At 54.8% G+C, this 27,952-nt stretch overlaps 2 protein-coding genes across 10 annotated transcripts; both read right to left on the reverse strand.

Annotated features, from left to right (window-relative positions):
* Window positions 1-437: 437 nt before the first annotated feature.
* On the reverse strand, window positions 438-10,312 carry C27H2orf42 (chromosome 27 C2orf42 homolog). Of its 4 annotated transcripts, none has more exons than XM_040538067.1 (10): window positions 10,246-10,305; window positions 7,559-8,408; window positions 6,374-6,484; window positions 6,150-6,254; window positions 5,002-5,038; window positions 4,751-4,855; window positions 3,409-3,516; window positions 2,401-2,474; window positions 2,124-2,286; window positions 438-1,709 (listed from the first exon to the last, which is right to left on the reverse strand). In XM_040538067.1, the coding sequence occupies exons 2-10, from the start codon at window positions 8,311-8,313 to the stop codon at window positions 1,281-1,283; spliced, it is 1,887 nt and encodes a 628-aa protein (XP_040394001.1). In that variant the 5' UTR covers window positions 8,314-8,408; window positions 10,246-10,305; the 3' UTR covers window positions 438-1,280. The 4 variants fall into 4 exon arrangements, with proteins under 4 accessions (XP_040394001.1, XP_040394005.1, XP_040394003.1 ...); XM_040538071.1 differs by lacking the exon at window positions 5,002-5,038 and having other exon boundaries at window positions 1,358-1,709; window positions 2,374-2,474; window positions 7,559-7,913; window positions 8,166-8,408; window positions 10,246-10,311; XM_040538069.1 differs by lacking the exon at window positions 5,002-5,038 and having other exon boundaries at window positions 1,358-1,709; window positions 2,374-2,474; window positions 10,246-10,312.
* Window positions 10,313-11,085: 773 nt separating this feature from the next.
* On the reverse strand, window positions 11,086-27,756 carry TIA1 (TIA1 cytotoxic granule associated RNA binding protein). Of its 6 annotated transcripts, XM_040538073.1 has the most exons (13): window positions 27,560-27,756; window positions 23,027-23,123; window positions 22,510-22,608; window positions 21,926-21,980; window positions 21,722-21,754; window positions 20,296-20,383; window positions 16,623-16,698; window positions 15,650-15,758; window positions 14,722-14,817; window positions 14,545-14,629; window positions 13,690-13,813; window positions 12,980-13,119; window positions 11,086-12,083 (listed from the first exon to the last, which is right to left on the reverse strand). In XM_040538073.1, exons 1-13 carry the CDS (start codon window positions 27,583-27,585, stop codon window positions 11,960-11,962), a joined length of 1,152 nt encoding a protein of 383 aa, XP_040394007.1. In that variant the 5' UTR covers window positions 27,586-27,756; the 3' UTR covers window positions 11,086-11,959. The 6 variants fall into 6 exon arrangements, with proteins under 6 accessions (XP_040394007.1, XP_040394008.1, XP_040394009.1 ...); XM_040538074.1 differs by lacking the exon at window positions 21,722-21,754 and having other exon boundaries at window positions 27,560-27,754; XM_040538075.1 differs by lacking the exons at window positions 21,722-21,754; window positions 22,510-22,608; window positions 23,027-23,123; window positions 27,560-27,756 and adding an exon at window positions 22,682-22,699.
* Between the last annotated feature and the right edge of the window lie 196 nt (window positions 27,757-27,952).

Consider the following 27,952-nt stretch of genomic DNA (forward strand, 5'->3'; position numbering starts at 1 on the left):
TGCTTGCAGCGGGACCAACGTGGCTGGGGGAGCGCAAAGGGGAGCAAAGCCCTGGGGAAAAGGGGTCCGGGTGGGCAAAGGAGCAGAGCAGGGCCCGGGGCTGGCCCTAACGAGGCTGTGCTAACGAAGCGACGTCCACCACCTGCCATGGGGCTGTGCCCCGTTGGGATCCCAGGGCAGGGGCAGCGCCAAAGCCTCTTAAACCCCTCTGGGGGTTTGCTGTGGGGCTCCCACCCTGCTGGGGTGCTTGGGGGTGCTTTGGGTGCTGGGTCCCCTCTTTTAGGGTCAGCACAGGGCAGTTCCTGGGGCTGGGGGGGGAGCAGAGCAGCCCTGGGGTGTTCCCCCCCCCCTTAGTGAGTTTGTGGGTGCTGCAGCCCCGTCCTCGTGGGGCTGTGCCTACGCGGCAAGGGGCAGCCAGGAAAAAAAAAGAAGAGATGCCTGAGATTGGTGATTTTATTTCATTTTTTTGTTATTTTTTTCCTATGTCCTGTAGCAGGGTGAGCGGTGTCAGCCTGACCAGTGGAAGCCTGTGAGGTTTCGGCAACGGGAGGGGCACGGGGATGGGGGTGTGAACCCCCCCCCCCCCCCCCCCCCCCCATGGTCTGGGGGCTGCTGGAGCACCGTGCTTGGCACCCAGCTCCCAGAGCTCTTCTCCCTGCAGGTGGGGTGAGGATCCTGGTACCACGAGGCCAGCAGCAGCTCAGGAGAGCCCCGGCCTCCTCCTGTCCCCAGCCTCCCCGTGCCCTTGGGAGGGAGGCCCTGGCTGAGGCTGGAGGGTGCTGTGCTGCCTCCTGCGTGGGGGTGACGGGGGGCACAGTGCCTGGCTCCTCCCAGGGGTGGGGGGGGGCCTCATCCTGCAGCTGCTGGGGGGGGGGGGGTTCAGCCCTGGGGGCGCTCTCCTGGAGGATGGGGGTGAGGCAGTGGGGAGCAGTGGTTCTGCTGCTAGAGCTGCTCCCCGCTGCGGTGCACCCCCTGCTCCCCCCAGGGCTGCTCTCTCCTCGCCCACCCGTGGGGAAGATGCAGCCAGCGATGGAGCTGGGCTCCGCGGGAGGGTGTAAAGCGTGAGGAGACCCCCACAAATATAGGAGCAAGGAGAGGCTGAAGTGACCCAACAGCACAAACTCTGCACCTTTAGCACGTGCTGCGCTCAGGTGGGGGAACCCCAAGTGCCCCCCAGCCCCCTGCTCAGCACCAAAGCCCTCGGCTCACCCCAGCTGAAGCTGGGGCTCCCCTGGGTGGTGGTGGTGCTTGGCTGGGGGCCACCCTTGGTGTGTACACCCCTAAATGTGGGGTGCAGCCCCCCCCCCGAGCCCCCCACCTGCCTTTCCTGGGTGCAGCGAGGAGCAGGGGGCACCCGGCGAGCGGGACGTTTTATTTTTGCAGCTGCTTGCTGGAGGGCGAGCAGGTAACCAGCCCTTCCGTGCTGGATTTATTTGTCTCTTCCAGGCTAACCTGCCTGCCCGGCGGCCCCGGCGCCAGCCCCGGTGGCCCAGGGGCTCAGGGGAAGGTGATGGTGGCGAGCGGGGCGAGCTCCAGCGCGGGCTCCAGCGCCGGCGACTGCTGCTCGGAGAAGGCAGCGGGCTGGCGGCTGCCGTGGTGGCCGTACTCGAACTTGATGCGCAGCTCGCCGATGCGGGAGTGAGGTAGGATGTTGGGGATCCACTCGATGATGAAGGGGGTGGGCTCCTTCTGGGTGGGAGAGGTGTTTCCTGGGGGGGAGAAAAGGGTGAGGGGGGGGGGGGCCTGGGACCTCCCCTTGCGGTGGGGTGGGTGAGGCTGGTTGGGTTTTGGGGTGCTGTGCCTGCTGGGGGGCTTCTAGATTATTTTTTTTTGGGGGGGGGGATGTGTAACTTGCTGTGGGGGTTCAATTGCAGGCAGAGGTGGCTGTCAAGGGGGGCTTGGTTGGGATCAGGGGCTGGAGAAAAACCTCATCTTGGACATAAGTGCTTTTTTGGGGTGTGCAGGGGCCCCTTATTGGGGCAACTCCCCCTGTCTGGAGGTCTGGAGGGAGCCCCCCCCTTCCTCGAGGGGTTTCCCCCCTGTAGGGGTGCCTGGGGGGGGGATTCCTTAGCGCCCGGGGGGTTTCTGCGTGCGCTGGGCTGCGCCGCCCCCTGCCCACTCACCCACTTTGAGGAAGGTTTTGAGCTCCAGCGGCCGGATGGCCGGCTGCTTCTCCAGGCGCCCGTAGGTCTCGGCGATGCTCTCCACCTCCACCTTGGGGCACTTGAAGAGCTCGTAGGTCCCGTCCCGGTTCTGGATGAAGCTGCGCGTGATCTCCAGCGGCAGCTGCCGGCAAGCACGGGAGCACCCAGGTAAGGAGCTCAGCTACCGCGCGGCAGCGTGGTGCGGGGAGCGCCTGCCGTCCCCCCTTACCTCGGGCGTATCAAAGATCTGCTTCACCTGCAGGATGTTGGTGATGTGCCACGTGTACTTGGAGAAGGTCCCCAGGGGAAGGGCGTCTTTGCGGACAAAGGCTGGGGATGGAAAATGGAGTTAGGGGTGGCTGGGGGGGAGGAAAACGGAGTTGGGGGTGGCTGGGGGGAAAGAAAATGGAGTTAGGGGTGGCTGGGGGGAGGAAAACGGAGTTAGAGAAGGCTGGGGGGAAGGAAAACAGAGTTGGGAGTGGCTGGGGGGAAGGAAAACAGAGTTGGGGGTGGCTGGGGGGAAAGAAAATGGAGTTAGGGGTGGCTGGGGGGCAGGAAAACGGACTTAGGGGTGGCTGGGGGGAAGGAAAATGCAGTTAGGGGTGCCCCAAAATGCTGGGGGGAAGCTGCAGGATGGGGCTGGTGCTGCAATTTGCTTTTCTTTTCTTTCCCTTTGGCTGCCCTGCCTCGGAGACAACCCTTAACCACGCTGCTTTGCGCTTGCTTGTGGACTCTTCTGGGCCCAGTTCAGAGCACAATAATTGATTTAACAAAGTAAATCCTGCCTGGCCCGCTGCTGGGGAGAGCTTCGTCTCTGTTAGCCCTTCATGCCCTGCGAGGGGCAGATCGGTGCTCCTGCAGCCCTGCCACGCCGCGTGTGATCGCAGAGCCCCGCGTGGGTGCCCAAACGTCGTCCCGCATCAGTGAGGCGGGAGGGGACGCTCCCTGAAATCAAGTGCTCTGTGCTCCACTTGATTCAAAAGCAGGATAGTGGGGCAGAGCTGGGGGAAGGCTGCAGGGAAGCTATTACTCACTTCGAGCTCTGTCTGCTGCATTTATTCCCGCAGCTCTGATATCTAAGGTCTTGCTTAGCCTGTGTCCTCTGCCCTACGGCTGCTTCGTACCCCTGTGGGGCTCCTTCCAAAAAAAAAAAGCTGCCAGAGGCAAGCGAGGGGTAGCAGAGTGCCTGCTCCTGCTGCTTGCTTCTTCCTCCCTCAGCAGGCACACACAGAGCTCCCTCTGCGCGAGCAAGCCCCCGTCGTACCTGTGGTGGAGTTGGGCAGCCTCTTCTTGGCACTCCCGCTGGATATCCTCTGCTGCAGCGCGTCGAAGAACGCCTGGGGGATGTGGAAGACCAGGGGCTCGGGCTTGCCTGCGCGGTCACAAACACGAGGGCAGGGGTTAGCACAAGAGAGGCAGCGCGGCTTGCAGGACAACGAGCTGGGAGGGAGGGGTGCACGGGGGGGTTGTTCACCTATTTTCCCTGCTCAGGGTTTGGTATTTCCACCACCAGAGCCCACCAGCTGGCTGGAAGAGCCGTGCCAGGGTCTGACCACCAGGGAAGCGTTTTCTTATATTTTCTTGAGTTTCAGTTTGCATCCTTGGCCTCCTGCCCTGTGCCTGGGCAGAGCCTGGTCCCGCCACCTCCCTCCCACCAGAAATATCTGTGCTGCCTCCGGGCAGGCTGCGCCGGGGGCTGAGCACCCCTGGTGCTCTCTGCCAGCTGCTCCCAGCCCCTCTGGGGGGCTCCGGTCTGCGGAGGGGCAGCAGGGGCACGGCAGCTGCCCTGTAGGGCTTGGGGTCAATGCAATCCCCTAAGCTGCGGGGGCAGCATAAAGGGCTTGAAGTGAGCGAGAGGAGCTCGGCGGCAGCAGCTTGCTGGAGGCCCGAGGCCTTGCAGGAGCCCTGCACTTAACAGCTGCCAGAGAGCGGCGCGTGGTTGTCTGCTGGGACCAACTCGGGGCGTTGTTACACTGCTCGGAAAGGGACAAACCTTCCTTCGGGTGTTTTTGTGCTTGGGGGGGAGCCCGGCTGGCTTCCAGCGCAGCAGCTGAGAGCTTTAGGAAGTGCCACGCAGGAAGCAGCGCCGCTGACTTCTGCTCCTCTGGGCGCACAGATGTGAGCTGCTGCCTGTAGCCGTCCGTGCACAGGCAGCAGCTCGCCCCGCGCCACGCAGAGCCCTGCCCTCGGGGCTCGCGGGGGGCCCGAGGACAGCAGCAGGCTCGGGACTGGCAAGGGAGGATCCCCAACATTTCTTCGGTGCCACGTGAGGCACCTCGCCTTACCTCACCTCACCTCTCCGGCTCGGCTCCGGGCAGTTTCTTCACGCATAAATAACCTCGAAGGGAGTTCCTCCCTTCCCCGAGCACAAACAGTAGCAGCGAGCTCCTGCTAAGCTTAACGCCGCGCTTGGGGAACGAACCAAAGCCAACAGAAACTTCCCAGGGCAAAAATAACACTGGGCTCCAAGCTGGGCGGAGCGCGTGCCTCCCTTTGGGCTAAAGTTATTTAATGCTGCCAGGAGCTCGGCCGCTTAAAGAGGGCGCTGGAAACAACGCTGCTGTCCCCAGGGGCTCGGGGGCAGCGCTCCCTGAAGCCCGATTTACCTTCGAACTGGTAATGCATGGTCTGGTGGATGCGCTCGGTGACGCTGGCCAGCCAGTCTTGGAAGGACAGGGTGACCTGCGACTCGTCCAGCAGCTGGTTACAGCCTGGGAGACAAAAAAGAGAAGGAAATCAGAGTCCCCATCATCACACACGCGTGAGGAGCAAGGAGACGGGCAGGAACAAACAACCACGTCCCCCCCAGGCGGTGCGGGCTGGCCCCAGGGAGCTCCTCGTTTATTTCCCATTTTACCTTCACCGGTTCCCCGGCGGCGCAGGCGCAACGGGCTCTGTTAAGCAGAACACAGAAAGGCAGCAGACAGGAGGACAAGAACCAGAGCGAAACCTTTCTGAGCGGGCACCGCGCTATCGGGCGTCCCAGGGGCTCAGAAACACAAGGCTTAGCTTAAAAGCAGCGTCCTGCTTTAAAAAAATAGATAAAAGCAGTAAAAATAAAGGGGCTGGGGTCAGTAAGAGCTAGGGTATCGGCCCCACGGTGTCGTGGGGGAGCAGCTTCCCCAGAGCTCCCCCAGGAGCAGGGTTTGGAGGGTCCTGGGGGGTCCGAAAAGCTCCCTGGCATCAGGCGCAGGGTTTGATGCTCGCTCCTGTTTCGGGGCTCACCTGCTCAAGGAAGCCAGCAACAGAGCAAATCCGACCCAGCAAAAAGAAGGGCGACAAACCAGGGGGAAAAGAACCACTTGCTGGGCAAAAACTACAACTGAGAGGTAAAAAAAAAGATTAAAACCACGCTGTACAAACCCTTTTGGCCCTGGCCAAGCCAGCAAACCCATGTAAATGGTTCTGCCTTCTGCCCGGAGATCAGTTATCGCATGCATGCCTAGGAAAATCTCCCCGGGGCGGCGAGCCTTATCCGGGTCCGCATCTCCTTTCCGAGTCTCCTTTCCCCCTGGCACCTCCCGGAGGCAGGCCAGACCCCGGCGGCTCCTTCCCAACGAGCATTGGCCACTAAAAAACCCAATTATGCCCCGATTTTGGCCAGGACGGGTCCCTCCACGCAGCTCCGGCCATCAGAGGCGCTGCAGGTGGTGGCGGTGCCCCAAGAGAAACCCTCTCCTGCCCTCACTCACCCTCTCCCGCCTTCACCTGCCCTGATTCCCCTCTTCTCCACTTCACACGAGGATATCATCGGCGTGACGCCCACACCAGCCCCGTCCCTGCCTCGCATCAACCTCCAGAAGCTCTCCGCACAAATAAATCCACCACGGAGCAGCCCCGGGAGCGCTCAGCACCGTCCCTCGCCGCCACGCAGATTTAGGGCCAGCTCCCAGGCGACGTGCCGGGCGAGCGGAGCCCGCTTATTTCCCACCTCCCCGATTTTCTTCTTCTTTTTTTTTTTTTTTTTTTTTTTTAACGAGGGCTCGGCTCGGGGCCGGTGCTCACCTTGCCTTTTCAGCGAGGAGGCGACGGGCGGCTTCTTCGCGCCGCCTCTCCTCAGGCTGCCGCTCGCCGGGTCCTGAGCCAGCAGCGGGCCGCTCGCCTGCGTCCCTGCGGGGCGGCACCGAGGGTTGGGGGGGCAGCGACGCCGCGGCCCCGCGCCTCCCCCCTCCCCCCCACGGCCCTTCACACCCCCTCCGTCCTTCGGCCCCTCCAGCCCCAGCTCTCACCGCACGCCGGGTCCTTTTTCCTCTTCTTGGGCTTGGCGGCGGCCTCCCCGGCCTGCACGGCGGCGGCTTCGGGGCCGCACACCAGCGGGGGGACGGCGACGCCTTTCAGACCTAGGAGAGACGAAATCGGTCCTTCAAATCATCTCAGTTCTTCGTCATCGTGTTCTGGATTGTCCCTGGGGGCTCAAATCCACCCCCTGGGGGCTCAAATCCGCCCCGTGGTCCCGTAACCGCGGCCCCGAGCAGCCCTGCAGGGCCGACCCCACAAGGGCTGGGGAAGGAAAAGCAGGGCCTGGACCCAAATGTTTGGGGTTGGGGTCGTTTTCCAGGCAGGGGACGCACCCCAAAGCGCAGCTCGGCGAACGTGATTCAGGTCTGCACGTCCGGAGCTGCTGCTTGCGAAAAAAAAAAAAAAAAAACACTAAAAAAAAAAACCCAGAACCAAACCCAGGAGCCGTCCCTGGCTCCCCAGAGAAACCCCAAAACCTTCCGGAGCTGCGGGCAGAGCTTTTTGAGGCGTGCACCGCTGGGCCTGGGGCACGATTTCCACCTCACACACATATTTTTAGGTTCTGATCCCCAGGCAGGGCTCGAAACCGCTCCCCCGCTGCTTCAGGACACCTCTTTTGCAGCAAACCCAGTGCTTGTAGGGTTTTTTGCAGCGAACCCATTGCTTGTAGGGTGTTTTTTTTTTGCAGCAAACCCGTTGCTTGTAGGGTTTTTTTGCAAAAAACCTGTTGCTTGTAGGATTTTTTGCAAGAAAACTGTTGCTTGTAGGCTTTTCTGTAGCAAACCCATTGCTTGTAGGGTTTTTTTGTAGCAAGCCTGATGCTTGTAGGGTTTTTTGCAGCAAAGGTGTTGCTTGAAGGTTTTTTTTTTTGCAGCAAACCCGTTGCTTGTAGGTTTTTTTGCAAAAAACCTGTTGCTTGTAGGACTTTTTGCAAGAAAACTGTTGCTTGTAGGCTTTTTTGTAGCAAACCCATCGCTTGTAGGGTTTTGTGCAGCAAACCCGTTTATTGCAGGTTTTATTTTGCAGCAAACCTGGTGCTTGCAGGGTTTTTTTGCACCTAACGAAGCGCCAACAGGGAGCGGGCACGACGGTCTCTTTTCCCCACGACAGGGGCGAGCGGGCCCGACGCCCGACACCGCTCCGAACCCTAAAGCCCCCGCGGGGCCCCCACCTACCGCCGGCGTCGCAGGCGAGGAAATCGGCGAACTCCTGCGCCAGGCTCTCGTCGCTGGCGAAGGCGCAGATGCAGGCGAAGAAGTGAACGCAGCGCGCCGCCGCCGCCGCCGCCTCCTCCTTGCCCGCGGCGCCGCCTTTGCCGGGTTTCGGGGTTTGGCAGGAGCAGACGAAGCGGTGCTCGGCCAGCGTCTTGGCGCTCACCTTGTGGGCGAAGGAGGCGTGCAGGTAGCCCAGGCTGTGCCTCTGGCTGGCCTTGCACTTCACCACCAGGACGCTCTTGGTGACGCGCTGCACCAGCGGCCCCGTGGGCTCGGCGGCCAGCTGCCAGATGGTTTGCTTGGTTTCGGGCGAGGCCTGCATGGAGTTGAGGACGGAGCTTTTTAGGGCCAGCGGCGTGGCTTCCGTTTGGCAGCTCAGGGCCAGCTTGACGTGCTGGCACTGGTTCTCCACCACGCCTTGCGCGGCCGCTTTCAGGCAGGCCGGCACGTAGCAGCGCCCCGTGCCCAGCTGCGTCACCACGGGGCCGTCCACCGTCTGGATGGCCGTCTCCGAAACCCCGAGCTCCACGAAGCACCGGTAATCCGGCCCCCGGTCCCGCTGGCGCACCGAATAAACCTGCGACTCGGAGCCCGTGATGAGCTTGACGGCGTCGACGCCGGGCTGCTTGCGCGTGCCGTAGCGGAAGACGGTGCCGCAGGTCTTGTTCTTGCAGCTCAGCCCCCGCGTGCCGTTGTAGGTGCCGCAGCGGGGACATTTGCGGATCCCCCGCAGCGTCGCCTTGCCCAGGTCCGAGAGGAAGGACGGGGCCTTCGGCCTCGCCGGAGCCGGCTCCATCCCGCGGGGGAAAGCCTGCGAGGGGAAAGGGGAAGTCACGGCCGGGACGGGAGCTGCGGGGTGCCGGTGACACCTACAGGGCCCTCGGAACAGAGGTGGCCTCGCCACATCCCAAAAGCGGAGAGAAATCAGTTGGGAGGGCGGCTCCGTCCTCGCCAGGCCCCAAAAGAGGACAGAAACCAGTTGGGAGGGCGACTCTGTCCTCAGCAGACCCCCAAAGGCGAACAGAAACCACGAGGGATGGCGACTCCATCTTCACCAGACCCCAAAACCGGACAGAAACCAGTTGGGATGGGAGATTCTGACCCCACCAGACCCCAAAATGGAGAGAAACCAGTTGGGAGGGCGACTCCGTCCTCACCAGGCCCCAAAAGAGGACAGAAACCAGTTGGGAGGGCGATTCCAGCCCCCCCCCCAGACCCCAAAACCGGACAGGAGCCCCCAGGGCGGGCGTCTCGCTGCCAGAAATGGGGGCCCCCGGCGCGTCCCCGCCCCGCACGCCTCCTCATTTTCCAGCCTCGGCCGCACGGGAGGAAAGCGAGGCTGAGAAATAACCTCCGGGGGCCGCGGCCTCGGCCTCATCCCGGCCTCCGGTTGCGGGGCCGCGGCCTCGGCGCCGCTTTCCACCCCGAGCCCTGCGCCGGGGGGGAGGATGCCAGCCTCGGGGGGGGGGGTTCGGGGGGGGCATCGGAGGCTGCCGGGCGATAGAGGCCGGGTGGGACGGAGGCCGAGCATGGGGCAGCAGGGCTGGGGAGGCTGGGGGGCACTGGGGGAGACTGGGGAGGCCAGGAGGCACTGGGGGAGGCTGTATGGAACTGGGGGAGGCTGGGGAGGCTGAACGGAGCTGGGGGAGGCTGGGGGGCACTGGAGGAGACTGGGAGGCACTGGGGGAGGCTGTATGGAGCTGGGGGAGGCTGGGGGCCACCGGGGGAGGCTGGGAGGCGCTGGGGGAGGCTGGGGAGGCTGTGTGGAAGTGGGGGGAAGATGGGGGGCACTGGGGGAGGCTGGGGAGCACTGGGAGAGGTTGGGGGGGGCACTGGGGGAGGCTGTGGAGGCTGTATGGAACTGGGGGAAGTGGGGAGGCACTGGAGGAGGCTGTATGGAATTGGGGAGGCTGGATGGAGTTAGGGGAGGCTGGGGGGCACTGGAGGAGACTGGGAGGCACTGGGGGAGGCTGTATGGAGCTGGGGGAGGCTGGGGAGTACTGGGGGAGGCTGGGAAGGCTGTGTGGAACTGGGAGAGGCTGGGAGGCGCTGGGGGAGGTTGGAGGGCACTGGTGGAGGCTGGGAGGCACTGGGGGGCACCGGGGAGGCTGTATAGAACTAGGGGAGGCTGGGAGGTGCTGGGGGGCACTGGGTGAGACTGGGGAGGCTGTATGGAACTGGTGGAGGCCGGGGGCACTGGGTGAGACTGGGAGGCACTGGGGGAGGCTGTGAGGTGCTGGGGGACACTGGGGGAGACTGGGGAGGCTGTATGGAACTGGGAGAGGCTGGAGGGCACTGGAGGAGACTGGGGAGGCTGGAGGGCACTGGGAGAGGCTGGAGGGAGCTGGGGGCACTGGGAGGCACTGGGGGGCCCTGGTGGAGGCCGGAGGCCAGGTGCCCCCCCCCCCCGCTCAGGGGCTGTGCGGGGCTGCCCGCCCCTCCCCTCCTCTCCCCCCCCGCCCCTCCCCTCCGGAGGCCGAGCGCCGCGCGGTGACGTCACGGCCGTGACGTCGCACCCCGCCGGGAGGGAGGGGGCGGGGGAGGGGGGGGGGAGGAAGCCCGGCGGCCCTCCCCGCCGCTCCACCCGCCCCTCTGACGTCACTTCCTGCCCCGCGGCCGCTCGCCCGCCCCCCCCCCCCTTCGGTTACCTGGGCGCGCGCCCCCCGCTCCAGCCCGGGGCCGCCGCGAGGCCGCTCAGCGCCCCCCCGCCTCCGCCATGGCGCCGGCCCGCCCGCCGCCGCGCCCCCATTGGCCCGCCGCGCCCACGTGACGCGCCGCGGGGGGCGCCGGGAGATGTAGTTCCAGGCGCGCCGCAGCGCGCAGGCGCAGTCGCAGCCGGGGGGCAGCCCTTTAGAAATGGGGTGAAAAAGGGCAATTTCGGCGCTTTCCCCCCCCCAAGAAAGTGACCCGAGCGGCAGGTCCTCCCGCAGGGATGGCCCGCCGGGCACAGCGATAGGGTGAAAGAAAGGAGAGAACACACCAAGCCTCAGTTTTGCCTTTTTTTGTTCTTTTTTTCCTTTTTTTCCCCTTTTTCTTTTTTTTTCTCTGTTCCTTCTTTGTTTTTTTTGAAGGCCGGTCAAGAGGTAGGACAGAAAAATGGGGTTTGGCCTCCGAACCTCGCAAGAGGCTTTGCCCAGCTGCCCTCACACCAGCATCCTCAGCACGAGACGTTCCTGCAGCCACCTGGAAGGGATGGTTTGGTGTTTCTGGTGTTTTTTTTTGTAAAGTTATTAAAAACAAGAGAAGATGAGGTTGTATTCAAAGACTACCAAAGTGTATATTTGATATCCACATGCAAAAAAAAAAAAAAAGAAAAAAAATTACGCATAAATCAAGGACTCCGCATCCTACCTTTAAATAAGGAAACATACAAAGTTTGCTAACGTTTGTGCAAAATATTAATCTGCTAAAATATTTTACATAATCAGTACATGTAAATGTAGAAATCGGTAAGATAAAAAAAAAAAAAAAAAAACCAAGCTGGTTCGTAGGTATTCATCACATTTTAGTAAGAGTTGTAACAGGGTTTTCGGTGGCCCGCTACACATCGCAAAAGGGTTTTTTCCACCAGAAGATTAAAAATCCTCTCGCGCGAGCCCGGCAGGGGTTGCTGTAGGCACCTGCTCGCAGAGAACGCACCGTGCACAACGTTCGGTCCGTCGGAGCGGCCGGGAGACGGTTCAGCATCGAGCGGCCCCCGCGTCGTGATAAGTTGGGTAACGGTCGTAAGGCAAAAAAGACAACTCTGAGAAAACGCTTCGATACAAAACGATGTAAACGAATAACTTAGAGTCGAAAACCCGGTGTAACAAAAGCGGAGAGATGGACACTTTATACAAGAGGCTCTTTTAAAACAGACTTGTGCAAAGGCTGAAGACGGAGCCGTCTCCAGAATTCACACGCTTTTGGCTTTTCTTTTTGTACAACGGCTTTTATAATACATTTTTAAATCATTCGGAATGCAAACTAAAACTGCACGCTACTTCCAAGGAAAAAAGGTTTGACAATTGTGCAATTTCCTGCCCCAATTTTAAGTGGCAGTAGTCCCTGCATTTGCTGTGTTTCAAACGTGGATCTTAAGAAACACATATAGAAAGGAGGAAAAGAAGGCAAAAGTTGGCAGACATCCAGCATCTCGTTTTCTGTGATTTTTTTTTTTCCTGTTTTCTTTTTTTTAAACAATGTGGATGACAATTTCATGATTAAAAACGCTTTTTTTTTTTCTCTCTCTCTCTCTTAAATAAATACACTGTATCTGACACTTGCACTGACTTGATCTGGTAATTCTTTGCGGTAAACAAAGGCTTTGCGGCACTCCTCGCAGCCTCGAGCCCACCAGCCTCCGGCTTCAGAGTCCTTTTCTCACTGCGTTTCGAAGCCTGCCATGCGGTATCCAGTTTGGTTGGTGATCACGCTCCCGTTCTGCCCCTGCGGTGGCTGAACTCCGTAGTTCGCGCCCATCCACGCCGCCGAAGACTGCGTCTGGCTGTTAGGGAGGAAAACAGAACGTTAGGTGAGGTTTGGACTCGGACGGAGAACTCACGGAGCGCAGGAGCGAGAACGGACGTGCCCGTGTGAGCGACTCCTGGCCCCGGGCGGTGCCATCCAGGATCCGCACGTAATTTCCTGATCTGCCCAAGCCCGGAGCGAGCACGCCTTGGCACCCGATCCAGATTTTCCAGGGCTATCAGGCACTGGTGCTTCTGCTGGAAGGGGACGGAAAGGAGTTTCACACCTGAACGCTCAGCTCCACGGCAGGTGGGAAACTGAGATGCTGGGGCTCCCTGGCCAAGCACCTAGAGGTGCTGGAAAAGCTCGCGCGTTCCTGGCGTGCAGGAATTAGGGGCAGTCAGAAAGAGGAAGGCTCGAAAAGAAAACGGCAATCAGAATTTGTGACAGCAGTCCGCAACCTGTTTTTAAGGGTAGGTGTGTGTTCCTAGCAGTGAGACAAACGATGATGTGGGCAGGAGGAGATCTCTCTGATGATCAGGGCAGCCAGAGCCGAGAGGTTTGCTGCCAGCAGGCCCCTCAAGAAAGAATCGTTCCACTATTGCTCAGAAGACAATAATTTAGCACAGCGATCTGTATTCGCTGCTTCCACCTGTATTGCATTTCATGTCACCGCTCAGAAACCCGACAGCTGCTACCGGCAGCGGAACGAGAGGATTTCACGCCGGCAGCACAATCACCGGCTTCCCTGTTCGGCAAGACTGCGATTCGACTCCCGTCAAAGTTCGAGAAACACTTCAAAAATGACTCGGTTGGAAAACAGAAATTCACGTGCTGCTCCCCAAAGGAGGAGAGAACGCACACTCCCCCGCAGGAAATCCCCGTCACCCGGGCCGTGACCGCAGGCGCGAGGGCCGAGAGGCCGGTACTCACTTGAAGCCCTGCTGGTTCCACGCCTGCCCGTACATCCCGTACGCCGGGACCTGCCAGCCGTTGGGCATGTACTGACCAATCTGCGCGTTGCCGTACCACTGGCCCCACTGCCCGTACGCCTGCGGGTAGCCGATTTGATTCTGCAAGGACAAACGGCCCCGTATTAAGCGGTGCCTGAGAGCGCTGCGATTTACAGCCTCACGATTCGTCCCGCCTGCCGCATATCTGCCTGCGGTGGGAAGCTTGCGGGTCTGCTTGCTCAAATAATTCAGAAACGGAAACGCAGGTGTTTAGCAGGACGTTCCTTCTGAGCGCACAAACATTTAATTGCCCGAGTTTGGCCCATAAACGAGGCGGTTGTCTCCTCAAAGAGCACAGCCTTTCCACAGAGATCCAGGAAAAAGCAACGGCACCAGCGTTTACCTTCACGGCAGAGAAGGTACGCCACGTGCGGACAACCTTCTGCAAGCTTTCTTCAAAATTTCGCATCACCATTTTTTACGTAGCAAGCTTCCACGTGTTGCAAAGGATTTTACATCCCTGACTGTGCTTCAGAGAAATACTCGCTAGAGAAATAAGTGATAACACAGAAATCACGCGTGCTGCATCGCCAAACTAGCAAGCGCAAGGGCTTTGCAGCCATTTAACAGGTTTTTATGGGACAAACTTAAAGCCTTCGTCTTTGACATCAGCAGAGCAGTGGTTCTGACCTGCTGGACCGGACTGATCATGTCTGGCGTTTCCTTGCCCCAGTAGCACTTCACCACGTGTCCTTCTATGGTTGTTCCGTTGACAGAAACGATCGCGTGTGCAGCGCTCTCGTGAGAATTAAACCTGTTGACACAGAAATCGTACCAACGTGAACAACTCGGCGAGCAACACCTAGAAGTAACCCCGAGAGAGCCCCACAGCCAGCAGCACGGGTTTAGGTCCTGCTAGAAGAGCAGGCTGTCTGCAGAGACTTTTTCTCATCACCCCCAAAGCCGGACTGCCAGGCTGCGGGCGGTTTTCCTGTCTCAGTGTCGTAACTCGTTGCGTTATCTCTCGGTAAACGAGTCAGAAAGTTTAACAGCAAGGAGAGCAAGCGCATTTATAATTATTATCTGGAGCCTCGTGGACAAAGAGATGAGGATGCTCCCAGAAACGTCACTGAAACCGACCGTCTGCCTCAGTAACTCAACCGTGAGATTACAAAAAAGGAATAGCTGGGGACCTGTTACGATTAGGGCTACTGCAGCACTGCTAGGTAAGGGCAGACCAGCATAAACGAGTCCCAGGTTAAATATCAGTACCGGCAGACATGAGACTAAGGCCGGGTCTTCTCAACAACCCTTGCCAGCAGAATCACCCTAGGTCAGAAAGCAGGAGTCTTCTGCCAGACACATCTTAGGCAGCAGGCAGATGTGGCTACAAGCACAACGGGTTGTTTATCGCTGAGGCCGTTTAGCCTGAGTTCAGGTTTTTCTTCTTCTGCTCGTGCCAGAAGCTCTGCAAGCCCCAACTCACCCTTCAGATGAGGCTGCAGTCGGAGAACCCCTAATTTTCATTAAGTTCTTCAGCCTTACCGTACGAAGGAGTATCCTTTATCGGGGAAGACTCGAATTTCCATTATCTGCCCGAACGGAGAAAAGGTCTGGCGCATTAGCTGTTCTGAAGCAAGAAGAAGCGGAGCATCAAAATGAGGTGACGGCCGCGTCACCCGGCGTCACGCGACGGGACACCGCGTTTTGGAGACGCGATACCTGTCAGTCCCGAAGTCACACCTCCGCAGTACACAGTGCAATTGCTCGGGCTGGACTGATTGACCACGTCGTCGTAAGACAGCTGTTTGGTGTTTGCTGCAAGAGAATTTTAAAGAGTTTTTCAGTCGATCGCACACGTGTTATGCAACAATTCCGATCCCAACAGGCCTACAGTAAGGAGCCAGGCCGCCAGAGCTCGTGACAAATATTTACCAAAATATTTACCAAGGTCAGCACTTCCACTTGGGTATGTCTGGCCGTCTATCTGAACCACAGAGTGGTGAATTAACGTCTCAGACAGACGCGGCCTCCAGACCTTTGCTCTATAAAACACAGAGCAACGAGTTCCTGTTAAGCGCTGGAGCGTTTACTCATGGACACGAGACACTGGGCACAACTCGCCAACACCCTGAAAACAAAGGGTGGCACGGGGCAAGAGGAAAGTTTGGCCCGGAGTACGTGACTTCGGGCAACAGCTCCTGTGTGGGACAGGCTGCTTGGGACAGGGACGCTGCTGTGAACTGAAATCCACATTTCAGGCCTATCTAATAGGTCCAATACACCTAATTTAAAATCTCTCCCGTGGAAATGCTTTAATACAGTCTCACCTGCTCTCTATCACTGCAGGAAGCCATAAAAGCGAGGGAGCAAAGTTAAAAAAAACAACAGTCACCCCAGTTGTCCTGACAGAAAGCCGGCTCCCAAACAAAGTGCGCAGAAGCTTGATGAATCCCCCTAGTGGCAATATGAATACAATCATCATAGCCTGATTTATTCAGGAGTTCTGGAAGTGTTCAAGAGTTTTTGCTTTTTGAGTACCCACTTTCCCTTCTCCCCCCCATCTCCAAACACGGGGATTTCGCAATTTTCGCCTCCTCCCCACGTGTGCGGTGGGAGGTTTGCAGAAGGCCCAACTGACCACACTCACATTCGTAGGTACTCTTTGGAGCCGGAGGTTTCCTTGTTGCCCAGTTTGTTCTGATTTGCCTTCCACCAAGCCACTGGCCACCCATCTGCTGAATAGCGTTCTCTGCATCCTGCCCACGAGAGAGGGAGGGGAAAAGAAAAACATTCCTGACATCCCTTTCTTTTGAGATACAGGCACAGGAATGAAGTCACCACACACCTCCCCTGCCTGACATCTGCAGTTTGCCAGAAGAAATCTTCAAAGAAGGGGTTTTAGGGAGGAGAAAGGGCACCGTTAGGCTTCACGGAGCACATCGAAGGCTGCCTACAGCAGCACACCCGGTTTCTGAAGTCACACCCCATCCAGCTGACATTTCAGCAAGGTTTCTTCACCAAAACCCGTACCAAAACCTTCAGCTCAGCTGGCAAGCAGTCTTCCAAGCAGGTCGCTTTAACCTCAGGCAGGACAGAACTTTTGCTATTAACTCATCGCCAACGAACAGCATTTAACACTTTGCCCTAATTCACTCCACAAAGAGACTGACGGGTGTTCATGGAAGCCTGTCCGTTACCAATCCACCAGCCAGGAAGGAACATTTGCTCAGTAGAACTCCATCCCCACTCGTTCGGTTTTCTTCCTGACATTCCTCAGCTTCCACAGCTATGAAAATCAACAAGCTACAGAGCCCTGTACAGGTCTCCCAAGATAAAAAGGCCTCCGAGAAGCCAGCTGCTCAGTAAAAAATCCTGTCTGATATACAAGAGATGTTCTCTTTGTCATTTCTGTACCTCACTCATTTTGACGTCACTTGCCATCAAGGCTGGAACAGTAAAGCAATACTGAAGTGCTCTGCCAAACAGACAAAATCATTTGCCCCTCAACAGGAGGGGAAACTGAAAACAGGGCGAACAGATAAAAATACTCATTCCCTGGAGCAGCTGCAGAAAACCACCACCCGCTTTTCAGAGGCGCTCTAGAGCGTGCCGCAGCTTACCCATTTATTGAAGAAGGAAACGAAGCCATAGCCTTTGGATTTTCCCGTTGCCATGTCCTTAACCACACGCGCATCTCTAAAAAGCAGAAACAAGAGGCAGTTCAGCACCTTGCGAAGCCGACCTCGCTAAAATGACAAGTTGAGTCACATGTACAGCTTATTCTCACGTTTCACCTCTACTAAAGTCAACTGTTTATTGCACCAGCAACACAGTCAAAGCAAATGGCTTCTTTTCTAAACAGAACTTTACTAATGCTTTGCCAGGTAGTAGCAAAATTAAACTTAATTTTGTAAACATGCAAATCAATAGCTTCTCTAACAAACGTATGTACTTTACGACAGTTGGCTCCCGCTTCAAAATGCTTTTACATACTGTTAAGACACAAAGCATGGTCAAAGCAGCTATTCAAAAGAATCACTGAAGCCACGTAGCTGACTAACATTAGCTGAATGGCTCTCTTTAACCATGCAATTTTTAAACTCGCTATTTGCCAACACATTCTACCTACTCATTCAAAATATTAAATAGAAAAAATGAAAAAAGATAGGAATTAAAAGGCATACGTCGCCTGTTAACTGAATTCTTTAATTTTCTCAGGTCAATTCGTTACCCCCTTTTTGGACTGTGGGCAGCTGTAAATTTTGAGAGATTGACATTTTCAGAAATTATTGAAGAAAATAAAACACCGAAACATTTATGTTTTAAACTACATATTACAAATAATTTAAACTGCATTTGTACAACAGCAATCATACAGGACTGATTGGAAACTACAAGATATAAAAAAAGCAAAAAATAAAAATAAAATTTATAAAAGTAAATAAGAAAACTACAACGTTTGTCCACTGTGAACTGTAGCTTGTAGTTAGCCATGGCAATTCTGTCCATTCTTCAGAGACACTCTGCAAAATAACCAGAGCCCTATTATTTGAGATTGAGTTAAAAAGAGAACCCAGCTACAAGAGCTAAACCCCACTCGTGGAACGTCATTCTACAGTGTTTCTCAGGCAATTTGCGTACGAGTTAGCCAAGGGCTGAGATGCTCTCGCCTACGGGCCACCCTCTCCTCCCCTCCTTCGCCCCACACATACAGGCAGTAAAGAACAGAAACAAAAACAGAAAACCAGTCAGAAAGTCATGCAATGTAACTTACGTCTGTATAAAATTATACGGTTCAGAGAAACTAGCGTAACATGTGCACAACATTTAGCATTCCAAGACTGGCGAGAAAAGTCACAATGAAGAGAAGGTTCGTTACACTACTTTATTTGTTTTAAGCCTTACATTAACTGCAAATGGTGTTATCATCAGCTTATTCCGGTACACGTAAGCCCACAGCACTGACACCATCATTAAGGCCCAAGGAAAATACCTCTTCAATGCTAGAAATGTTATTTCTTTTTTTTTTTGTAATACCTCCCCCCTCCCTTTCTTTTTTTTTGTTTTTTGTTTTTTCCTTCCTGGGTTAGGTCTGAATTTGGGTAGTTTGTTACAAATTGCCTGAGAAGAGCCACTTGGGTACTTTTAGATCGGTTTGCTCTGAATAGCCTAAAGAGGGAGGGGGGGGAAAAACTCATCTCTACTTACCCTCAACTGAAAACTTTGAAAATAAGACTTGAGAACAAGTGAAAACATGCGTACAGCAAGCATAAAAGGAAACCACAATGAAAGTGTGCTTTTACAGTGATTAAAAAGTTCAGATGCAAAGAATTACCAAAATTTCTTATGTGCTAATCATGCAGTAGTTCAACCTTGGTTTCATAAAAAAAAAAAAGCTCAGTTTAACACCAATGAAAACAATGTTTAAAAAAAATATATCAGGAAATATTCCATTAGCACCACATTTCCAGAAACTAGCCACTGATGAGGAACAGGTCAAGTCAAGTAACTTCATTCGACTGTTCAAGAGACAGTACCAATATTTATTCCTTCAGGTTAAATTTAAATAAGTAGAAAATGAAGGCCCCTTCTGCTTTATTTGACCCTCTGGTGGAACAAGAGTTTAAGAGTTAAAATGGGGACAATTTTTAAACTATTACTCTCGTTTTGGACTGGCAGCTTAAGCCAGGGCAAACTGCAGCTTTCAATTTGTTGGCTTCACAGCGGTGTGCTGAGGAACCCAAAAAAGAGCGCTGCCCACCCTTCCCTGCCACCACCACTGCTAGGGAAGAGAAACCTCGTGCTCTGCAGAGCCCGTCAGCAGCCCCGCACCTATGCGGCAGCAGCTCTGCATCCAAAAAGCTCTCCTGGAACAAAGGGGAATAGGGACCGTGGAGCAACGGTCGCTATCATTTCTGCTCCCCCAGGTGATAATCAGAAGTTACTTTTTGCCCCATGCTCAGGAGGGGTTTTGTTTTGGGTGTATTTGTTTGGTAAAGAAGAACATCTGCTGAGAGTCACCCCGGAACCCCACTGCTGAATAGGTTGGGGCAAATTCGTTCGTAGCTCCACCACATTCACACCAACGCAGCCATCTACTGCTCCCTGCCTTTCGTTCTCATTCCAGCAGCAAAGCGCCAGTTCGGACCTACTTTAGAGTCCCTCACGCCTCCCATCCCGAGCACATTTGGCCGTGAGGATAAATTGACTCCCCTGAGGAGTCTGACCCTCTACATTTCCTAGATGACAATTAGAAGATGGAGTCAAGCTTTACAGTTCTCTGAAGCAAGCGACATTCAGATCACTTTTTTTTATTTTTTAAAACCTTATCATAAGAGGAAATCAAGCTGGCATTAAAAGAGTAATACACTGGTCTCTGAGGGGAAAAACAAAAAAAAAAAAAACAAAAAAACAAACTTACTTCAATTAAATGCTTCACTACACAACACTCCAAAGCACTCTACGTTCTCTTACATCACCATCAAGAAACTTCAATGTCCAGTACAGACAACACTACAAGGAAAATTAATGGTTTACATTTGGAGGATGGAATGAACGAAGTGCTCCTTACTGCTACACCCTGAATACAACAAACCAGCAGGCGGAGACCTGCGGCCACAATTCCCCGTTTGTACCACGTTCGCTTGTTACACCATCGCTCGGCACAACTGATGAGTGCAACTCGCTGACCCAAGGCGCCCCGTGCTTTTGGCCAAGCCCTTCAGGTCACGGGCTGACAGGCTGACACAGCGCCAAACGCTCTGAGGCCACTCGAGCTGCAGCCTTCAGGTGCCACAAGGAGCCTTGCGCTGGAAAGGTTTCGATTTTGGGGGAGTGGGACTTTGAACTGCCAAAAAACGGATGCTACCGGTGGCCTGCACGCCACGGCTAACAAAAAATCCAAAGCCTCACGAGACGTGAACATGCAAACGGACTCAGTCACAAACTGTAAAGCGTGATGCTTATGTGGTTGCCGAGAGGGCAAGTTAAATGCTTAACCCCAGGTTTATGTATCTTTTTTTTTCCACTGTTGCTTTGCCAAACAATGCAAGGAGTATGAAACCAAAGCAAGTCGGGTGCAACTGTTCTAGGAAAGCAGAACGCGCTACTCTAAAGAAATCTCTTTACACATCCCTGCTTAATACCCAACCTTTCAGACTCGAGTTGCTGTATGAACAGATGAATGTATATTCCTGCACTCTGTCAACTCTCATTTTTTACTTACTGAAATATGAGGCTGCCTCCATTTAGGAGAGAGAACTTTTAGTTTATTTATCCTCTAAAGTTACTTACGATATTCTTCCAAATGGCGCAAAAGCTGCTTTAATATCTTCGGTTGTGATTTCTGGACTGAGGTCTCCAACAAAGACATGGAAATGGTCTTTTGGGGAAAGAGAGGAGAAAGGATTTTAAAGTTTGAAGAGAACCCCTCAACACACACACACACAGACACGTGCGCACACAGAGTACAGCACTCTCATATAGCATGGATTTCCAGGTCTTAAACACTACATGAAGACTAGAGTTCACTATGAAACAGAGAATTTACTACTGCTCGTAACAGATCCGCTGCCTGGTAGCACTATACAGTCAGTAACTTTAAATACACTAGTGTGACATATGGCATTTACGTTTTGTTTTTACAAACTGCTTTTAAGACCAGTCACCATTTACCATAAGAAGTCTTAAACTATTTACTTAACGTGCCAAGACTACAAGAAAATCTCTCTCTTGGTACGCTAATGTTTCGATACGTTACGAGATCATTAGTTACACAAAATGCCATCGACTGAAACATCTCAGTTTCAAGAAACGCACGGTAACAGTCATTCTAGAGCAGGACATACTCTGAACCTAGCTAGACGTCCGATTTAACACCGTAGGTTGTGAAGAACAAATCAAAAAAAAATACCTTGCATTGCAACAGTTTGCTGTTAAAGAATTTGAGTTCTCAAAAGCCCCGAGTTTTGGTTGCCCAGCCATTACACCATGTGAATCCGTGTGAATTCAATGTGTGTGAATCCATGTGCAAGTGAACTAAGACTGAAGGCAACAGAACGGAAAGAGTAATCCCTTCAATTTGTATCAGATCCATCAGAAACACGCACCAAAGAGAAACAAAAATCCTGCATCTGAGGAGTCTTCCACTACGACCAAACAATCTATCACATACCACCTTAGCATACGCAGGCTTATTTGTACTTTATTTGTACTACAGCAGGTAAGAAACTTTCAAGGCTGCTAGGATGCTGATGCAGTTTAACCCCACTTGGCTCCAGGAATTCAAAGGTGGCTGAGAAAAGCAGCGCTAGCTAGGCTTGCCACGGGTGGGCAATGATGAAGCCCCATTTTGGAAGAAGTCTACATGCTCCCAAGGAGTCTGAAGCAGTGCATACTGAATGAGCCAAGTATTCTGCCTCAACAGCAGGGGAAAAGGTGGGTTTTTTTTTGCTTTGTTTTAGGGTTTCTTTTTGGTTTTATACATATATATATTTCTTTATTTTTAATTTCACAATTGCAGTCGTAACAAACACCTCAACACCAGCACCAGAATTAAACAGTGAACACTAAGCTGCTTTCTGATGCCACAGGGAAATGAAAGGGAAGTCTCTCCATAAAAAAAATGAAATAATGATGAACAAAAACCCCACACAGAGCTTCAGGTGGTTAGTGAATACCCTTGAGAGATTTCATTTTATGTTTAAGAAGATACAATTACCTTGTGAACGCAGTGTGTTGACAACGGTACTACCTGATGACAAAGATTAGATTTGTTCTTAAGTTCATTAACACAAACACATTAAATAATATCTTAGGATTACGATCAAAACATTACTGCACGTAACCGCACGATGCTTACTGTTTACGTTTAAAAGCTACCGGTACAAATCAAGCAAGCACTCAAAGCGTAAGCGACACTTACTGCTCGTATCTTTCTTCTGGCTGCTGGGGGTTGTTGCCCAGTTCACTTTGACCTCCTGCAAACATCAGGTGTCCAGGTTAGACCACGGCAACCGCCACCGAGCACAGATACCACCAGCATTTAATTCTGACGCTACAGACGTGCGAGATTCAAGGGAAAGCTTAAGCTGAAGACGGGTTTTTTTGGGGGGAGGGCTTGTACTTCTAAACTGCGTCCTGCTAGCTAGAAGCACAGCGGGTGAGCGTGCCTTGCCTACGTATTTTGGGTGGCTGGGAGTGGTTTTTTTTTGCAGGGATGGGGAGAAAGGGATGTTGTCCTGATAAGGCCAGCGCAGTTAAAACATTCCTTATGGCTCCTGTCCCCGAGCCCTCCGCAATCCTACATTCCCACCTGACTCTGAATTCTTCCTACAACAGCCAAAAAGACTTTTCTGGTCAGCCCCGCCCCGCTGAGGCTGCTGTTCAAACCAAGTGCCTAACGTCTGCAGTGCATCCGCCTCGCCTCGCGTGGTGTTTCTGCCACACAATCTGAGATACAGCCTGTGTTTTCCAGCTCCAACTCACCCTGTAGACATGACAGCTTACCTTACCCATTATCTTCCGGCCATTCATAGCAGCGAGCGCTGCAGCCGCGTGGCGATGCTCATAGAACTCCACAAAACAATAGGGATCATTTCCAGCTGTCTGATGGAAAAGAAAAAAAAAGATTTCCGATCAAAACCTTTCCAAGCTGTATCCTCACTATTATTCTCAGCACCTTACCCATTAAATCTAAACATCTAACTAATCTAATCCAAACCCCAACAATGCTGCAGGAGGTTTTGGTTCTGCTCTGAAAAGGTTTAAGTATGGCCCAAAAGAACTTTTTGAACTTAATTCAGAACATCCCCATGGATTAACCTGCTCAGTCCCTTTCAAAATGCTCCCCCATCCTTAAATTATACCAGAAATTGGGCCAAAACTACATGGCCGTGATCTCCACCTTTACTACATCCCCTTAAGGCGGTCACGCCGTATTTCCAGGAGAATTCTGAAACGCTCAAGAAGGACCCAAAGCCGTCAGCTCTAACGAGCACGGAAATAATTAGGCGAAGGCTCTTACATCCATGATCATTTTGCAGTTTTTGCATGGTCCAATCTGGCTGAACAGCTGGAGGATTAGAGCTTCGGTCACATCTCTTGACAGGTTCCCCACATATCTACAGAATCAAATAAAAGGTTAGAAGTGCAGACGCTAAAGGAGGGGGAGGCAGAGAAAAGGGATTTTAAGCAGAAACACTGAAACACGAGCAATCGAGACCCTTGGCAGGTCAGCGCTGGGCACCACCGACCCTGACTCTCCCCAGAGAGAGATCTGGCAACTGAAGCAGCAGTAGGAACGTGGCCACTGGGCTAACAGGGGACAAAAGCCATGGAAGGGAACAAACCCCACCCAAAGTCGTCCCTCTAACACCCAACCCCACCAGGCTGGCCTATGAAAACGCAGCGCGCACCGAGCTGGGGAACAGCAGGGCGCAAACGGTTTGCTCAGGGCAGGCAGCGACAGCCCCTGTCCTCGGTCCCACCGAAGGTCTGTGGTCCTAAAATTCCACCCTGGTTCAGAGCCGAACAGAAAACCCCATACGGGCACGCAACAAACTCCTTTTAACGTATTGAATTAGTTCCAACCACCACGGGCAGCCATCGCTCAGTAAGCGCCACTTCCCCAGCCATCCTAACAGCTAAATCGGGTGTTCAGCCAGCATTTCACACAACGTTTAGACAGTTCCTTTCAAAAAAGGACTTCTGTAAGCCCTGAAACAACCAAGGGTGACTGTGCTGAGCGTGGGCATTCTCCCCATCTTCCTTCATTTGAAAGGATCGGCCTTACGGAGCACAAATTCTCCCCCCTCTCCTCGATCTGGGATTTTTACAATACTTCTGCATTCTCTGCAATGGGGAACGTAAATCCACAGGGATTTCTTTTTTTTTTAAATCCCAAATCATGAGATTTTTTTAAGCAAGCACACGGACAAGCACGCAGAAACCTCAGCTCCGAAGGCGCAGCGGCACCTTCCCGCAGAGGAACGTCGCGTGGCCAACCACGGCCTCTGCAGGGAGAGCCTCAGCCACGTCGTGCTGCCCAAACCCCGCCAACGAACCAGCAAGCCTCGATGCGAGGGGGTGCAAAGGTGCTGTAAGAAAGCCAGGCAGCAGAAGCAGCGCCTTCTCGCTTTCCTTCTGTTGACACAGAGCTTCGGGCAGCCTTTCTGAAAGGGAGCAAGACACACGGCCTCCGTTTCTGTCCGAAATCACCCGGTGAGTTATGTGTAAACCAGGTGAAAAACTGTTTTAGGGACGGGCCAGAACCGCACTCCATTTTAAGCAGGTACATGCTCCAAGCTTCAGCAGCATCGGCCCTTCGAGGCACAAGGCGAGGTCTTCCTGCACGTCTGACGAGGTTTCCTTAGCCAGAGGAGGGTTTAGTGCACTTTCGTTAGGACAATTAACCCCGTGCTTGATAACACCGGGACGCTCCACCCCCCGGCCAAGAGTCATAACGAGCAGGACTTCTTCTCTCTCCTTCTGAAATATTATCGTTGATTGGGATTAATAAATAAGCCCAGGCACTGCGCAACGACCCTCTCACGTGACCTCCCGGGGCTAAGTTTATTAACGGTTTACTTATCACGGGAAGGTTCCTAGGCACGGTGTGTGCACCCTGACCTTTGCACTAACGCTGGGTGTTCGCTTTGATAACCAGACGTCGTATTAAGCACTCCCCACCCGCAGGTTAGATTTCGCTGGAAAACACGGGATTTCGGTAAAAGATCCCTGACAGTCCCACGGATCTCTGCACAGCTCCGGGCCTTTCAAAACGTTTCCATAGAGCCCAGCGACACACGTGCATATGATATAATCTGTGTGATTACACACTAGATATCGACTTATTCGTTTCTGCACAAAGGTCAAAACCTATTTTCTCAGCTTCCTGTGCGCAGCTATCCCAAATTTCCTGAAGAAATGGCCTAGACAGCCCTAAGTGGCCACACAAAACAGCGCGCGAGTGGTCTGCACAACACTAAGCGAAGGAGGGACGCTGTAAAGCGCATCCATCGCTCGGGGAAACAGCTCGACACGATACAGACCCAGAAGCAATTTGCTCGGGTTATTTGGCAGCGTAACCTCGTTACCTGCGGCTGCACCCGCCTGCTGCCGGCCCTCTGCAGCCACCAAGTCCGGAGAGGTTCCTCCTGCCCACCAGCAGACAACCCACGAGCGCTGCACCACCAAGCAGGCTGAGATTTAGGGGAAAAACCAGAGCTGTAACCCACCGGGCAACAACCCCGGCGTTACTTCTGATAAATTCAGCAGCACGCTGAAGCTACGCCCCCTGCGCTGCACTTGAACGGTCTGAATAAACTGATTTTTCCACAGGGATCTGCCAGCGTTCCGTGGCAGCTCTGCTTCCGTGCAGCGGACGCGCGGATGCTGCCTGACACACCTGGACCTTGCCCCGCAAGACTTTCCCAAGAAGTGAGCCGGGTGATGCTCCGCCTGGAGCGGCTATCTTCGGAGCGAGAGGCCTGTCGTCTCCTGCATCTTCTTACCCCTGCTTCCTGCTAATTGGATTCTCGGGAGCGAGCCAGGTGCTGCTTTTCTTTGCAGATGAAGGATACGCGATCCAGGGCACACTACACACGGCCCAGGGTGTACTGATCACCACGCGTCTTCTTGAAAAGTACTGCTGAACCGTTAGCGCTTCCTGATCTTTTTAGATGCACGGAGGAAATCAGAGGTACACGTACTCGAGAAGCACGTGAACGACAAACAAGAGCCCTTTGTCAGGTTCAAAAACACTGTCTGCTTTGTAACTGCTCTTCAAATTCATCATCTCTGCCGCTGGAGAGCGGCTTTCGAGGACAGTAAGCGGCCGCGTGAAGGGAGCCCCTTCCCCAGGAAATCATTTGCATAAGTAACACGGCTCCTAACGTTCGCCAACACGTCAAGGCTCCAACATCTCCCTTCAGAGAACAGGATACAGGGACATCGCAAGAACAAGGCGTTATTTCCAACAGCATCTGGAAACTGTTCCAGAAAAACTACTTAAATATGCTAAGGGAACTAAAAAGGCACGTTTGTGGATACCCGGCCGCTTCCTCGCTTCTTCACAACACACCAAGGCTCTGCAAGCGAACAGGGAGCAGCAAAACCCACATCCAGATGGGATTTCTGTAGCACTACCTCCAGAAATCCCAGTGCGAGCAAATATTTAGCACACACTTCAGATCCGAGCTGGAATTCAGCAGCGTTTCCTTCTCTCAAGCTGCTCGCTCCCAACCCAATCTGCGAACCTCGCAACAAACCCCCCGCCCGACTCGGGGACGCCGCTCAAAGCGGCTCAGGGGAACGCAGCTCACGGCACGTTGCTCAACGGTGAGCTCTGCAGCTCGGAAAGCCGGCCGTGTTTGTGCAACACGCCGCACGTGCTCAAGGACAGATAACTCCTTCCCTCGAGCACGAGCTGTGCGCTGCCGAGACCACTGCAGGCAACAGCTTCACGGGGACGGGGCGGGGGGAAAGCCTTCCAAATAAACACACCGGCACGCCAACAGGTCTGACCCGTGTTTGCGGACGCTAAGAATAGTTTGAAGGCGCGAACCAGGACAAGGGGATCGCACACACGTGGAGGCAAACAGAGGGTTTACCGCTGAGGAAAGCCCGGAGCTGAGGAGCTGGCCTAAGTCACGTAAGAGCCTTGTTTTCCTCCAGGTACTCAGCCAAGCCATTTAGCAGCCCTCGGGATAGCTGCAGCCGTCGTCTGAGGGTAAAACTTTCCCCTCCGCTTGGCAAGAGCCTCCCTCCCTCCTCCTTCCTCCCGCCAACGTGAAACAAAGATCACAGTGGCAGCCGATACACAGATGCAATAGAAAGGCTGGTGAGCCCGTCATTTCACCAAATCCTAGGCTTAATTAAGGGAAACAGCTCCAGGTAAAGCTGCCAGGGAAAGGACGGAAACCCACACCACCGTCTGCACCAAACACCTTTCAAACCCAGCCAGCCACAGGGGCAGCAGCCGACCAAAAGCCCAAATGACAGTGACGGGCGTCAGCTGCACGAACACCACCAGAAAAAGCTCCTTGTGATTAAAGAAACCCCTACTTAGGGCGTTTAGCAAAGCTGCCTTACAGCTACAAGCAGCTCGCCTGGAACTAAGAGGCTCGCAGCGTGCTTTAGGGGCACTTGGACAGGAGCCGACTTGGGGCTCCCTGGGGTTTTTCCTCAAGCTCCTGAGCACCTCGCTGCGGGTCCTGCTTGGCGAGTGCCTTCCAGGCCGGGGCTGCCTCCTCGCTGACCTACGGACAAGATGCTCGGAGACACCCACGCTGAGGAGGGGAAAGGGAACGGGGGCTGCGAAGGGCAGAGCCCCCAAGGGAATGGGGCGGGGGGCACGGGCAGCCCCTGAGGGGTTGGGGCCGGGTGCCCAGAGGCCCGAACCGGGGTGGGGGCAGCCGCCGGGCCCCCCCTTCCCGCGGCTCGATCGTGGCGGAGGAGCCGTGAGGTGAGGTGAGGAGAGCGCCCGGGGCCTCCCCTCCCCGCCGAGCCGGGAACAAAAGGGAGGCGGCGGCGGCGGCGTCGCCCCCTCCCCACTCACAGGGTTTTGGGCATTTCATCCTCCATGCCGGCTCCTCCTCCTCCTCCGCCGCCGGCCAGCCCCGGCTCTTCACGCCCGCAGCCGGCCCCCTCAGCGCCTCACGGCAGCCCCGAGCGCCGCCGGCCCCGCCGCGCCCAGGAAGCCCGGGGGTCCTCACAAGATGGCGGCGGGCGGCCGAAGGGGGCCCGGCCGGCCGAGGGGGGGCCGCAACGCGCGTGCGCCGCCGGGGCTCGGCCAATAGAGCTCGCCTCCCCGCCCCCCTCCCCTCCGGCGGCGCAGGCGCAGGAGCGCCCCGCGCCACCTCAGCGTGCGCGTGCGCCCGGTGAAGAGACGTGAGGGGAGGGGGGAAGAGGGAGGGGGGGGGGAGGCACCAGTTCTGCGCATGCGCCTCGC

The sequence above is a fragment of the Cygnus olor genome, chromosome 27 (assembly GCF_009769625.2).
Source record: "Cygnus olor isolate bCygOlo1 chromosome 27, bCygOlo1.pri.v2, whole genome shotgun sequence".
In the NCBI taxonomy this organism is placed as follows: domain Eukaryota; kingdom Metazoa; phylum Chordata; class Aves; order Anseriformes; family Anatidae; genus Cygnus; species Cygnus olor.